Below are 15,964 nucleotides of genomic sequence, written 5' to 3'. Positions count from 1 at the left end.
TGAGAGGCTTTCCTTCATGGCAAAAATCCCAGAAATGGCGGAAAATTCTAAGTCCCACCCCCGAATGCTGCATTTCCCAACTCTGCATGGAGTCGGGTGGGGTTCACACAGGCTCAATTTGCGGAGGCAGCTGGCCATTTAAAACACCTGCTGCCTCCACCGAAGTGGGATTTTGTAAGACGAGGATGTGCAGATTAGCACATGTAAGAGGAAATCTGAACCTGATGAATTTGTTGAGATAGACAGGGTACCCCTTTGAGGAGGTAAGGTACCCCTTTGGATAGGATCCCAGGACACCTTTGGGAGAGGCAAGGCGCCCTTTGGAAGAGGTATGGCACATTTGGGATTGTTAAAATTGAACACGATTATGCACTTTTTATGCACAAACTCATTGGAATTGTCAAGCTGTCAAAAGAACTGTCCAGTTTTCAAGGAACTATACAGCTACCAAGGAAGTGTCAAAGCTGTCAAGGAAGTGTCCAAGGATACTAGATGAGTTGGCATGGAGACAGTAATAGCATAGGGTGGAGAGTAGGGAGCATGGGTTGGCATAGGGGGTTTGAGGGGTAATGAGAGGTGGGTAGAGGGGGACGGATTGGCATGCCGGTATGAGGAGTTATGGTGATGGGTAGCGGCGCATGGGTTGGCATGGGTATGAGGGGTCATGGCATTGGATGGGGGCATGGGCTGGCACAGGTTGGCATGGATGGGACATACGGAATGTGCGCGGGGTTGAGGAGAGAGTGAGGGCTGGAGGGATGTTTCTTGTTTAAATATTTTCTTTTATTTATTTAAACACAGTGCCAGTGCACAGAGGCAGGTCTTCCGGCAGCCCACCTCTGCACTCATTTTGGGGTGGCATGTCCCCACTCCTATTTCAGCCCGCCCTCACCTCCAACTGATAATCCAACCTGCGGGCAGACATTTTTAATGGTTGGGTTCACAGAGCCAGGAAATCTCCCAAATCTGTGCACCCGACCTGGAGATAAAAATCTGAGCCTAAGTTACAATTCCACACATGCCACTAGCTCTCTTGTACTTTGATCAATTCACCACTTTTATTTATATACTTCAATACTGAGTGTCAGCAGGCTTTTCAGCTTTCAGGTGCACAGGAAGAGGCAGTGTTACATCCAAACTCAATTAATCTAATATCCATTTATGCATACTTTATCACTGGGTAGTGATCAGGGATGGTGGCAATGGCTGATGTTTTCTAATTGAAATTCAAGAACACTAGCACAAATTATAGTGCCCCCTTGCTCTCTGACAGAGATCAGGGATCAGGGTTTGAACTTGTGACCTTCTTGAACTGAGCCACATTAAAACCATAGAAAAATTACAGCACAGATAGAGGCCATTCAGCCCATTGTATCTACGCTGGCTGAAAAAAAAACTAGCTGCCCATTTTAATCCCATCTTCCAGCACCTGGTCCATACCCTTGCAGGTTACAGCATTTTAGGTGCAGATCCAGGTGCCTTTTAAATGGGTTGAGGGTTTCTGCCTCCATCACCAGACCAGGCAGTGAATTCCAAACACCCACCACCCTCTGGGTGAAGACGTTTTCCCTCATGTCTCCTCTAATCCTAATACTAGTCACCTGAAATCTGTGTCCCCTGGTAATAGACTTCTCTGCTAGGGGAAACTGGGCATCTCTGTCTGTTCTATCAAAGCCCCTCATAATTTTGTACACCTCAATCAGGTCACCCCTCAGCCTCCTCAATTCCAAGGAAAACAACCCCAGCCTATCAAATCTTTCCTCATAGCTGCAATTTTCAAGCCCTGGCAACATTCTTGTAAATCTCCTCTGCACTCTCTCCAGAATAATTGTGTCCTTCCTGTAATGTGGTGACCAGAGCTGCACACAGAATTCCAGCTGCGGCCTAACCAGCATTTTATACAGTTCCACCATTGCAACCCTGCTTTTGTATTTGATATCTCATCCAATAAAGGAAAGCATTCCATATGCTTCGTTGGCCACTTTGTCCACCTGTCCTACCAGTTTCAAGGACCTGTGGACATGCACTCCAAGGTCTCTCACTTCCTCAACCCCTCTCAATAACTTCCCATTTATCGAGTATTCCTGTGCTTTGTTTGCCCTCCCCAAATGCATAGCCTCACACTTATTTGGCTTGAATTCCACCTGCCACTTTTCTGCCCACTCAGCCAAACCATTGATATTATTCTGGAGAACAACAGCTATCCTTTTCACGATCAACTACACGGCCAATTTTTGTGTCATCTGCAAATTCCATAATCATGCCTCCCACATTTAAGTCCAAATCATTAATATATACAACAAACATACAGCAAGGGATTCGAAACTGAGCATTGTGGAACACTATTGGAAACCATTTTCCATTCGCAAAAACATCCATCAACTATTACCCTTTGTTTCCTGTCTCTGTGCCAATTTTGAATCCAACTCACCACATTTCCCTGTATCCCATGGGCTTTTACTTTTCTGATCGGTCTACCATGTGGGATCTTGTCAAATGCCTCATTAAAATCCATGTAGACAACATCCACTGCACTACTTTCATCAAACCTCCTTGTTAGTTTCTCAAAAGATTCAATTAAATTAATAAGAGACGACTTTCCCCTAACAAAACCATGCTGACTATCCCTGATTAAACTGTTCCTTTCTAAGCGACAGTTTATCCTGTCTCTCAGAGTTGATTCTAATAAGTTGCCCACAACAGGATCTGATCGGGCTATAATTATTTTGTCTATCACTCGCACCCTTTTTAAATAATTGTACAATGCATGCTGACCTCCAATCCTACGGTACCTTACCTAAATCTATTGAGGATTGAAAAATGATCCTCAGAACATCCACTATTTCCTCCCTGGCTTCGTTTAACAGCTTGGGTTACAATCCAACTGACTCTGGTGACTTAACCACCTCCAAGGATGTCAGTCCCTCCAGTAAATCCCCTCTCACTATGCTTATTGTTTGTAATATTTCACACTCCTTCTCTTTAACTAGGATATCTGCTTTCTCCCTCTCCTTAGTGAAGACAGAAACAAATTACCCATTGAGAACCCTGCCCACGTCTTCAGCATCAGAGCACAAGTTACCCTGCACATCTCTGATTGGTCCCTTTCCTTAGTTATTCTCTTGCCCTTACTGTACTGGTAAAATATCTTTGGGTTTTCTTTAATTTTACCTGCCAATATTTTTTCATATCCTCTCTTTGCTTTCCTAATTACCTTTTTTACTTCAGCTCTGTACTTTCTATATTCCTCTAGACTTTCTACAGTATTAAGTTTTTGTGACTGTCATAAGCTTTTTCTGCTTTATCTTACCTTGTATGCTTCTAGATAATCAGGGGGCTCTAGATTTGGCAGTACCACCCTTTATCGTTGTGGGGACATGTCTACACTGTGCCCGTAGAGTCTCGCTTTTGAATGCCTCCCAATGGTCTGTCACTGATTTCCCTTCAAGTAGCTGTAACCAGTCCACTTTCGCCACATCACCTCTCAGCTTCGTAACATTTGTCTTTCCCCAATTTAGAACTTTTACTCTTGTTCTATCTTTATCCTTTTCCATAATTATATTAAATCTAACTATATTATGGTCACTATCTCCAAAATGGTCCACCACTGCTATTTCATCCACTTATTCAGCTTCATTTCCTAATACTAAATCTAGAATTGTACTCCCTCTCTTTGGGCTTGTTACGTGCTGGCTAAAAAAGTTCTCTTGAATGCTGTCAAGAATTTTGTGCCCTCTGTGCCTACTAAACTGTTCATATCCCAGATGATATTAGGGTAGTTGAAGTCGCCAACTGCCCTATTGTTTTTGCACTCAGAAATGTGCCTATATGTTTGCTTGTCTATCTCCCTCTCACTATTTGGGGACCTATAGTACACTCCTAGTAGTGTGGTTGCCCCCTTTTCATTCTTCAGCTCAATCCATAAGGGCCTCATTTGATGATTAATTTAGTATATTATCCCTCCTCACAGCTGTAATTGATTCTTTAACCAATAATTCTACTTATTTAGCCTTATTTAGCACCCTCTCTATCCTGCCTGAAAACCCTATATCTAGGGATGTTGAGTTGCCATTTTTGCCCCTCTTTAAGACAAGTCTCCACTATAGCAAAGATATCATGCTGCCATGTATCTATCTGTGCCCTCAGCTCTGTTTGCTATACTCCTTGCATTCAAATAAATACCTTTCAACATTGCTAAATTCCTGTGTTTAACCTTTGCTTCTTCTGTCTTTCAGTCATCTGCTAATTTTCTGTCGCCTGCTCCCTGCTCTGAATTTGTCCTATCTGAATCTGCCTTCAGGTTCCCATTCCCCTGCCAATATAGTTTAAAACCTCACCAGCAACACTAGCAAATCTCCCTACAAGGACATTCGTCCCAACCCTTTTCAGGTGTAGAATGACCGGCTTGTACAGATCCCACCTTCCCCAGAACCAGTCCCAAAATCCCAGAAATCACTGCCTGAAAGGGTGGTAGAGGCAGATACCCTCATAACATTTAAGAAGTATTTGGATGTGCCCTTGCAATGGTATGGCATACAAGGCTATGGGCTTAGTGCTGGAAAATGGGATTAGAATAGTTAGGCACTTTGTTTGACTGACGCAGACTCGATGGGGTGAAGGGCCTTTTTCTGGGCTGTAGACCTCTATGACTCTAAATCTGAAGCCCTCCTGCACAATCTCTCCAGCCATGCATTCATCTGGTACATTCTCCTATTTCCATACTCACTAGCATGTGGCCTTGGAAGTAATCTAGAGATTACTATCTTTGAGGTCCTGCTTGCTAATCTCTTTCTTAACTCTCTGAACTCAGCCTGTACGACATCATCCCTTTTTCTACCTATATCGTTGGTACCAATATGAACCACGACCTCTGGCTGTGCACCCTCACCCTCTAGAATGCTCTGAAGCCACTTTGTAACATCCATAGTCCTTGCACCATGGAGCCAACGTGCCATCCTGGAATCATGTCTGCAACAACAGAAGCGCCTGTCTCTTTCCCTAGCTATTGAATCCCCCACCACTATTGCTCTCCTCTCTTTTCTCCTCCCTCCCTGCAGAACTGAGCCACACATGGTACTCTGGTCATGACTCTTGCTGCTCTCTACAGAGGAATCCTCTCCCCCATTGGTACACAAGAACTGAGTAGCTGTTAGAAAGTGGGATGTCCTCAGGGGTCTGCTTTGCCATTACCTGCTTTGCCTTTCTTGTTTGTCTGATGGCCACCCAGTCCCTCTCTGCCTGCTCCTTCATAAGCTGCAGGATGGCTACCTTCTGAAATATGCTATCCACGTAGCTCTCATCCTCGCGAATGCTCCTCAGTGACCAGCTGTTCCAAGATATGGCGCTCGGGTTTTTCCATTTGGTGGCATTTTCTGCACATGTAGTTGTCCAGGACATGGTTAGCATCCTGGAGTTCCCACATGGTACAGGATGTGCACTCGATGGGTATGAGCAGCCCTGCCATGCCTCAAATTATTTACTTACTGCACCGAAATTGGAATTTAAGTAAACACAATAAAATGTTAATTGTCTCACACTCAGTCCTCACACCGGTTATTTTCAAACCCCAGAATCTCACTGGAACTCTTTTTTCATGCCTTCTTTTTTTAAAGCCCTGACTCTCCCTGGAACTCTCGCTCTGCCCTCGCATCCATTATTTTTTTAAAATCCCTGAATCTCGCTGGAACTGTTGCTCTGTTCTGGTGCCGGTTTATTTCAAATCCCCAACAGGAACATCTGACTTGCTACCCATAGTGATTTTTTTCTTCTTGTATTTCCAGCTTTAAATGTGTTGTCGCTTTAAGGCAGTAACCTTCTTTTACTCAGGCTACACTTGCTGGGGTACAGTTGACTTCCCTCTGTTTTTTTTTCTGAGTTCTTGGTTGCTGCGCAGATCTTTGAAAAAGCTTTGCAGCATTTTTTGCTGCATTTTGCAACAAATGTATCAATGCAAGTATAGAGTGTTTTTTGCATGGACTTGCACTGCAGTGGGTTTGGAAACTTGGGCCAGGTAGTTTCAGTCAGCGTGTGGGGATGGGCCTGACACGCCAGAGTGTAAAATGACACGCGATGATGTTGGGCGTGCATCCCGACGTCATCGAGCTGTCTCGTGATGTTTCAGTCGACGGGTGTGCACCGGAGCCAATAATTGACAGGCCTATTAAGGCCATTAACGAAGTAATTAATTTCACGTTTACACTGCCCGTCCAACCTTATGGTTGGCGGGCAGACGAAAAGGCCAAACGGCCTTTACGTTTTTTAGGAAACCTCATCCACGAGCGGATTTTACGAATTAAATGAAAAGTTTTTGTGAAAAATAAAAACATGTCCCAAAGTCACATGAGGGGACATATTTCATTAACTTTTTATGAAATTCATTTTAGATTTTCCAAAAGCGCTTCAATCTCCCTGAGGCAGTTCCATGCATGCGCGAAAGAGTGCTGGACCCGACTCTCCCCCCTCACTCCGCCTGTACGGGTAACGGCTCAGCACAACGCTCGTGTATTACGCTGGGCGGGTCTTAATTAGCCCGCCTGCGTAAAATGGCGGCGCAGAGCAGGAAAAATTCAGCCCTTGGTTATGCCTCTCTTTCAGTTTGGGAGAAAAATCGGCTCCCCTTATTTAAAATGAGTGAAGCTATTTTTGAAGCTATTTCCTTTTGGAGGTGTGTGTTTCCCTTAAACTTTTATTTTTAATTTTGTAAATGTTGTGTACAATACTAAAAGTGAGAGTTTCAGAAAAAAATAGCCATTGCATTTACCTCTTATTTTTCCCCAATAGAAAAACAATACCAGCTAAAAGCTGTGAAGACAGCGAGGCTGGTGAAACAATTAATGCTGAATCCAATGAGAATACAGTGACAGTAAACAACACAACAGTCTCACAGTAAGTCTACCAGCACTATATTGCTGTACTTTGATCATGTAATGGTGAGCAAAAGGTGAATAAGAATAGCATGAATTACATAACATAAAATTATACATATCTGGTTGATTGTGTAGTTATTCAGGTCATCTTCATCTTCTGTGTTTTGGCTATACTATTACTCTTAGTGTTACGATCCCCATAGAGACCAATAACCTTTTAAAAATAGGAATTCAAACTTCCAGTTAATAGCTGAAAGGTTAACATGACAAGATTTCATATTTTAAAGATGTTTACTGTAACAAACAGACCAAAAGCACTATTGACGAAACACTTTTTTTCAGCAACTTATGCTATAAACTACGGAACAGAACTTTTAAAGCAAATGATAAAACCCCTACTATATATATTACATTGCTCTTTAAGTAGACATTCAATTCTCCCAAAATCAGTCCGAACTGATTCTTAGCTCCAAGTGTTTATTTCTGATCTTTTCTTTTCCCGGCTGGAAAACTTTAACTCCAGAGCTGTCATTCACGGGGTGAGTTTTCCTGGAGATCTCTCCGTCTAGCTAAAGCTAGGCAAATCTTCCAGCCCCGTTTTAACTCCTCACAAATTTGGTCTTTCCAATCTGAATGCGAGCTCCTACTGGAATTTCTGCATGGTAAACCATAAAGGCATTTGGCCTCTAGCTTCTCTCTCCTGGACCCTGACAGATTAATTTTGTCTGTGAATTTTCAGAGATTTCTTAGAAACCCTTCTCCTTTCAAAGCTTCTCCATGGCAACATGAATCTCATGGGCTTTGAATTCAGGTAGAAATGCTGATTAGCTATTCTTTAAACTCTATTCTATCATGGAATTAAATGGACAATTTAAAGTACAACTGTTTACAACCCAACATTGTCAACACTTTTCTAGGACATTGGAGACTCAAGTTTAACCACTGCCAGCACACAGGCTGATGCCATTGTCTCTAAGTGTAAAGAGCTTGCACCTTCTTCCCAGTATTTGGGCCCCCTTTAATCTCCAACAATCAAACCACCCAGGCTTGCTGTCAGGCAGACTTCAGAACAGATCACATGACCCCCTTCATTTTACTTTAAATTAAAGGTACATTCCCAAATCATAACAATAATATAGACCTCATAACTGTAACACTAGTAGTTTCTCCGTGACATTGCTCATGGAGTGAGAGAGGATACAGTTGTGTAGGAAATAATGGAGCAATCATACTTAGTTGACAGAGTTTTCAACTATAATGTCACATGGCTCTGTTTTGTATTAGGAATTCCCATCATAGCTGATTAAGAACTTGCATTTATATAGCCTCTTTTACAACCTCAGGAAACAGCTTTCTAGGTACTTTTGAAGTGCAGTCATTATTGTAAATTAGGGGAATATGGCCACCAATTTGCACACAGTAAAGTCCTACAAATAGCAGTGAAATAAATGGCCAGGTTTACCAGGTCATTTTTTCAAGTAATGTTGTTTGATGGATAAATGTGTTAGGCGAATGGAAAAACTCCCCTGATCAGTCATTTTCAATACCAAGTATTAACATAAAAGGGGTGGCCAAAAATCATAACAGTATGAAGTGGGTCTGTGGACAGAAATGCATGAATTGACAAGATGTTTAATGTAAAATGATTAGTTTCCTGTGGCACTACATGCAGGGCCCTGAATATTTCCCTCGGCAGGCGTGCACAATCGGTGGGCCCAGGAGCAGACGGAAAACAATCCCCCAACCGTGATCAGCCGTCAACTGTGATTTCACGCTGGCTGGCCAACTAATGGCCAGCCAGCGTGAAACATGCCCTGAGAAAGGCTCAGCACTGCCAGTGGTGGTGGGACAAGGGCGGGTTACCGCAGGTGCTGGTGAGCACTTCCACTGAGCTCCCTGAAGGCAGACAGATGCCTCAGGGAGCTGCAGACCTCCAAATAATAAAAGAAAGCACAAAAATGCTGCAAAAAGCGTCCATGCAGCACAATCAAGCACCTGAAAGCATACCTCATTAAAAAAATGTCCCCAGATATTTCTTTATATTTTAAATCCTAATGGAGATTTCATCCTGCCCTTGGTTTGATCAAAATTGTAAAGGCCACCTGGCCAATTGTCCCATCCACCAACCGTAAGGTTGGACGGGCCATGAAAAATCACTTACAACTGGGCGGCTAATGAGTTTAATTGTCTGCTTAATTGTTGGCGGGTGCTCTTCTGACTTTTGCACATGCCTGCCGAGTGAAATATCACGCAAGTCAGGACACTCGCCCGATGTCATCTCCACACGTTTTTACGCCCGTTCAGGTCGGGTGCGCGCCCACCTGCGAGACATCAAATTCTGGCCAGGGAGTAAAGACCTAGCAAAACATTAAACTATGGCAGGGTTGGAAGGGGGAAAATGGCTTGTGGGGAGCCAGGCGATTGTGCGGGGGGAGGGGGGGCTAAAATAATTGGACCTGGATGCAAAGAAATAATTCACTGCCCATTGGAAAATAATACATTGCAAACTGAAATTATATATGATAGTATTTATTGATAATTTAATAGCATAACTTACATTGAGTTGGGGAACAAAGAACTAGAGTTGATGGGAGCATAGGAATTTCTCTGCAATAGAAGCTGAGAATTAGAGATGAAGCATTGATTGCTGCCATCATTGGTGGAAAGGTGCAGTTACAGTGTGACAGTTTATATAGGCAGTTTTCATCGCAAATGTATACATAGGAACCTACAATAGGAAAAATTTAAAGCAAAAATTAGACAACAAAAAGTAAAGATCTGTATACAGAAAGTACACTCAGATGTGAGATTTTTAACATACTCGTTCACTCCTGTGCTATTGCACACAAGGCAGTGTGGCTTGCAGGTGAGGCAGGGATAAAAGAATGGCACTTATTGGACAAGTCATACAGATGAAACTCAGTCTCCATTTTAAAGACTTACAATGTGTCCTTAGTTTTATATTCCCATTATAAGTTCTCACGTGCACATTTATAATGTAAACTGCCTATGTAAAATATCTTGCTGCAATTAAGCACTCTTGTGGTAATGCAGAAGTGCAGGATGGTTGGGGTCGGATGGGGATGGAAAGGCTACTTCATGAGGGGGTGGGCAAAAGGTTGAATATCCTCATTCAGCGCACTTGTGAGTCATTGCAGTTATTATGTCTGGCTCCATCTACATCCGATGCCAGTCTGTCCTTCTGATGATAGGATCTTCAGAAGTAAGATTCCAGGCTTGTCCTGCTGATAATGATACTATGCTTCCCTTTAACTGGGAAGAAACAGCTAGTTCAAAAAATTAAATAATGGCTTTTAAATTAATATTTCAATACTTTTCAGCAACATTTCTCGTATAAGGCTAAATTCAGGTTTATTTTTATATGTGCTTTGATTTAATAAACACTCAATATATGCATTTCATCAGTTCTTGTGCAACTAAATTTAGTTATTTAAATTTTAGTGCAAAAATTCCTCTGGAGACTTCTGAGACTCAATGCTTTTCTGAAGTGGAAAAGGAAGCAATGGTTGAGCAATCCCAAGACCCATCTGATCTGGACACAGATTATGAAGGCAAAACTTTCACAGCCTAAACTCCAGCTTTATGGAATATCATCTTCCTTCCTCACTTGCAGTATGCTCCACTACAAACCTGAATTAGTTTAAACTGTAAATTTATGGATCGTGCACCCTCCAGCAGGTGTTTGTTATGAAACACGGAGCTTTACATTGATCCAATAAACTTTTCTTTTTGGAACTTCAAAATTAGTCTATTATGTAAATTGTTAAGAACACAAGAGGTCTATTGTAAGGTCTATGGTGCCCCTCAGTTGAAGTTTCACTTGTGCAGAGCACACAATGACAACTGAGGAGGCTAATTAAAACTCATAGAAATACTGCAAGGCATACTCAGTACTATGTGCTTTCTAACCTACTAGTGGGAAGGTATTTGTACACAGTACTTTTGTTAAGAGTGTACATTTTGCACGTCGGAGGTTTTCTGAATCAATGGGTGGTGCCTTGGCTTGCTTAGATTGGACCTCAGACATGCAGCATTATGACCAAAGCAGCACTACCAGCAGTGGACAATAGGGAGGTGTGAGAAGCTGAGAGGGGCAGCCAGCAGGGGGCACAACCTGCAACACAGAGTGTAGGACAAGAGGCTGAGTTTCCTTGACATGCCAGGACAGCAACGCTTCAGGACACTCAGGTTGTCATGTCAGGTGGCAGCAAAGATCTGCAGCCCTCTAGAAAACCTGCTGTCTCCTGGATCTGGTGGTCACACGTTACTAGTGGGTGTCAAATTGATCCCTACCCTCAATACTTTTTCCTGGATCCTTCTAGACCTCAAATCTTATCCAGGATCATGCAGTCAGTGGCCCACAAATCACAGAATCTTTACAGTACAGAAGGAGGCCATAAGGCCCATTGAGTCTGCACTGGCTCTCTGAAAGAGCATTCTATCTAATCCCACTCCCCTGCCTTATCCCCGTAACCCTGCTCATTCTTTCCTTTCAGATAGCAATCCAACTCCTGTTTTTAATACCTCAATCAAACCTGCCTGCACCACCCTCTCAGGAAATTTGTTGCAGTATCCAGCCACCCTCAGGGCGAAAAAACTTTTCCTCACATCACTTTTACTCCTTTTGCCAATTATTTTGTATCTGTGCCCTCTAGTTCTTGATGTTCTCTTGAGTGGGAACAGTTTCTCACTATTTACCTCGCCCATACCCCTCAAGATCTTGAATACCTTAATCAAATCTCCTCTTAGCCTTCTTTTCTCCAAGGAAAACAGTCCCAACCTCTCCAATCTACCTTCATAACTATGGTTCTTTAACCCTGGAATCATTCTTATGAATCTCCTCTGTACTCTCTCCAATGCCTTCACATCCTTCCTCAAGTATGGTGCCCAGAACTGGACGCTGCACTCCAGGTAAGGCCTAACTAGTGTCTTATTCAAGTTCAACATGACCTCCTTACTCCTGTACTCAATGTCCCTATTAATAAAGTCTAAGATACTATATGCTTTACTAACTGCTCTCTCAACATGCCCTGCCATCTTCAATTACCTATGTACAAAAACACCGAGGTCCCTCTGTTCCTGTACCTCCTTTAGAGGCTCTCTCTTTATTTTATATTGTCTCACCATATTCTTCCTGCTAAGATGAATCACTTCACACTTCTCTGCATTGAACTTGATCTGCCACTTGTCTGTCCAATCCATCAGTATGTCTATGTCCTTTAGAAGTTCAAGGCTATCCCTATCACAGTTAATAACATTTCCAATCTTCATATCATTGAAAATTTTGAAATCATCCAGTTGTGGGGGGGGTGGGCTTGATTCCGGCGAACTGGCCTAATAATGATAGGCAGATGTATTACAATGATGTTCCCAATGTCCGATACCAGGAAATGAGGCCCACCATTGATGGGCTGAGTGGACAATCGTAAATTAAGATATCGTGAAACTGATTTCTGGCCTTCTCGCCATATTGTCCGCTCACGTCACCAAGCACGCCTGACCATTCTAGACTCCCTAGCTAATGCTTACTGAAGGATATCTTCAGGCTTGTCATCTCCAGCATGCTTAACAAGGCTTGTTTGATCACACATCTGTTAGTCTTGCTGCATGCATTTTAGGCTTCATTGTTTAGGTTTCGGGTGGGTGTAATCAGCCAGGTTTTCTCCTGGCAGCCACTTCTTAAGTCTGTTTGTAAGGTCCAAAGTGGACACAGATGATTCCGCCCTTAATCTGTAGACTCCCAGCTCTCTCTCCTCTGCATTATGGGCTTTATCTCTCTGAATTCTTGTTGCATTGTGGGCTTCGCCTGTAGAAAAGTAACTGGAGGCTGAGGAAAGGTTGAAAATGAAAGAATCACCTCCTTCCCTCTTCACTGAACTCACTCACTCACCAAACTCCAACTTAAGTACTCTAATGCACACAAAGCAGCACAAATATTTAAGACAGATGACTGATGGTTTGTTTTCCAGGACTGGCAGTAATTTTAACATTTCCTGTGAAGATGCCAGTCAAAATAAGTGGGTGTTCAGCATTTGTGGCTCAGGCTGGCTTTGCACAGTCATCGACTATACACAAGTGGCAATCCAGACAACCGCAGATCAGTCAGGATTATTCATGAACTGCAAAGACTTCCACTCCACAACCCCAAAAAATAAATTCTGCAGGTGTGTGCAAGATTCCAGAGAAGCTCCATGATGCTTTCATATTGCAACAGTCCAAGCTCCTGAACCTCTTTGGACCTTACAAACAGACTTAAGAAGTGGCTGCCAGGAGAAAACCTGGCTGATCCATTAGAAACCTAAACAATGGAGCCCAAAAGTTCTAAAATGACTAACAGATGTGTGATCAAACAAGCCTTGTTAAGCATGCTGGAGATGACAAACCTGAAGATATCCTTCAGTAAGCACCAGCTAGAGTGTCTAGAATGGTCATAGTTTGCTGTGCAACATTGCACAGAGGCATGATTTGGACCAGCAGAATGAATAAACACAGAGCACAGTTGGTCTGTGGATGATTCCGCGGCAGAGGAGGAAGGCAATGAGGACAATGCAGCACCAGCTGCTCACATTGCTAGCCACTATGCCAGGGATTCCCTTATTAATCCAGGGTTCACTTTGATTGTACCTGTGGACCAATATAAGGATCATATGCAACATCATTCTTCCCCACTCCCTAATGCCACCAAATCAAAACAGTTCTGCAAACAGCCAACCATCCCTTGCACATCAACTGTTGGTTCCCAATCAATTAATGGCTTCCCTTTTCATCATTAAGCAAGTTAAAGAATGATCCACCAACCAGCAACTGAGAATGGAGAAGATGGGAAGGTACTGTAAACCTTAATATTACATAACATTTATGTAACCTTGATTAAGAAGGGAAACTTTACAATATAACATTTTCTCCGAGAATCATCCTGGAATGCAAAGATAATCCTGGCTTCATTTCTCCACTGCAAAGTATGGGTGGAATTTAAACCAATCCTTGGGAGTGGCCTGAAGGCCACAGAACTGGAAGGGAAGTTGTGGGGGAGGAGTGCCCATCGCCTTCCTGACTCCCTGCGATTCAGTTAGGATCGAGATAGGTTGAGGATGACCTTCCCTCCCCAAGGTCAGGTGAGGCCCTTAAGTAGCCAATTAATGGCCACTTAAGGGCCTTATCCTATTGCCGCTGGTATTCTACCTTTGCAGAGGAATGGGAGGGCTTTACGCCACGTGGGGAGTCTGTCCAGTAAAAGCTAGTGGCCTCCTTGTGGGCTCAAGGGAGGACATTCCTGATCAATCTCCCTGTGGCCCAAGGAGGGCATGCCCATTGGAAAAGGCCACCCCTACTGAAACATCCCACCTGCCTTAGCAATGACTGCACCCCTCCCACTTCCGCCTTGCTGGGGTTTGCCTCACTGTCCCCAGCGAGCCTGACCTAGGCCCTGAGGCCTCCTGCATAGTGGCTACTGCAGGCAAGCTGCAGTACCAGCAGTCCCCAGTGGTGCTGCTAGGTCTGAAGAGATGCTAGCCCTTCTGCTGGCCGGCAACTCTTGAAGGCAGAATATTCACCCTTAAAGGGACAAAATGCCTGACTGCAGGCGATTAACTGCCTGTTGGCCATATAATTATGTCAAGGCTTCCAAAAATGGTTGCAGCGGTGTTGCCCCCAGCTTTCCGACCTGCCTTTATGCCCACCAACGCCACCATTAATCTCAGCCCAATCTTCTTAAACCCCTCCGTTCTGCATCCTCTACCCTCACCTCCAACAGCAAATGCAAGGAGCTCATAGATTTCTTAGTCACTAACATTGAGACTCAGCTGAAACTGGCATTTTCCTCCCATCCCTGAACCTCCCTGGCCAAATTTTCTCTAAGGCTTCTCCTTCCCCTAACCCTGATCTTGCATCATTCTTTAGTTTCTCTCCTTCTTCCTTCATGCCCTCTCAGAACTCATTTTATCCATGAAACCAGCCTCCAGCTCCCTCAATCTGATTCCCACTAAACTGCTGGCCATTTAACTTCTTTTCCTGACCCCAATATCGTGAACAGTTCTCGCTCCTCAGGTACAGTTCCCTTATTGTTCGAATCTGTTGTTATCTACCATCTCTTCAAAAACCAACCCTTGACCCCACCATTCTTACAAACTACCCCCACCTCATCTGCAACCTCCCTTTCCTCTCCAAAGTATCCGAATGTGTTGTCACCTCCCAAATCCATTCCCATCTTTCCCAGAACTCCATGTTTGAATTTCTCCAATCATGTTTCTGCCCCAAAGTCACAATCCTATGTGGCTGTGGCAAAGGTAAACTATCACTGGTCCTTTCTGACCTGTCTGCAGCCTTTGACATAATTGACCACACCATCCTCCCCCAAAATCTCCCCACAATGTGCAGCTGAGTGGGACTGCACTCGCCTGCTTCCATTCTTATCTCTCCAGTTGTAGGCAGAGAATTACCTGCAATGGCTTCTCTTCCCTCTCTTGCACCATTGTCATTGGCGTCCCTCAAGGATCGATTCTTGGCCCCCTCCTATTTCTCATCTACATGCTGCTCCTCAGCAACATCATCCAAAAACACATGTATGCTGGGAACACCCAGCTCTACCTCACCACCACCTCTCTCAACTTCTCCACTGTCTCTGAATTACCTGCTTCCCTGAGATTCAGAATTGGACGGGAAGAACTTTTCTCCAACTTAATATCGGACAGACTATTGTTTTGGACACTGCCACAAACTTTGTCCCCTAGCTACCAACAACAACCCTCTCGTTGGCAACTGTTTCAGTCTGAACCAGGCTGTTTGCAACCTCAGTGTCATATCTTACTCCGAGATGAGCTTCCCACTACATACCTGCACCTTCACTAAGAACACCTTTTTCCATCTCTCTAACATTGCCCACTTCATCCCTGTCTCCATTCATCTGCTGCTGAAAGTTTCACCTATCCCATTGTTACCTCTAAACTTGACTATTCCAGTGCATTCCTGGTCTGCCTCCCAAAGTCCATCCCTCCATAATCTTGAGATCATCCAGAACGTTGTTTCCTGAGTCCTAATTTATACCAAGCCCACTTCACACATCAGCCCTGTGCTCACTG

General features: G+C 43.7%; 1 protein-coding gene across 2 annotated transcripts in view; it reads left to right on the top strand.

The window, feature by feature from the left end:
* The window catches only part of LOC144699183 (uncharacterized), a 52,090-nt gene that overhangs the window by 26,946 nt on the left and 9,180 nt on the right, over positions 1 to 15,964 (top strand). The window contains exons 4-5 of one of the 2 annotated variants that reach the window (XM_078570550.1): positions 6,781 to 6,885; positions 10,329 to 10,559. In XM_078570550.1, the coding sequence (XP_078426676.1) occupies positions 6,781 to 6,885; positions 10,329 to 10,458 (235 nt within the window). In that variant the 3' untranslated portion in view covers positions 10,459 to 10,559. Of the gene's footprint in view, positions 1 to 6,780; positions 6,886 to 10,328; positions 10,560 to 15,964 lie in introns of those variants that run through there. The other variant, XM_078570551.1, reaches the window with a different exon arrangement.

This window comes from Cetorhinus maximus, chromosome 2, assembly GCF_964194155.1.
Source record: "Cetorhinus maximus chromosome 2, sCetMax3.hap1.1, whole genome shotgun sequence".
Classification (NCBI taxonomy): domain Eukaryota; kingdom Metazoa; phylum Chordata; class Chondrichthyes; order Lamniformes; family Cetorhinidae; genus Cetorhinus; species Cetorhinus maximus.
Note: the sequence above shows the minus strand (reverse complement) of the source record. Positions and strands in the feature narration are given on the sequence as shown.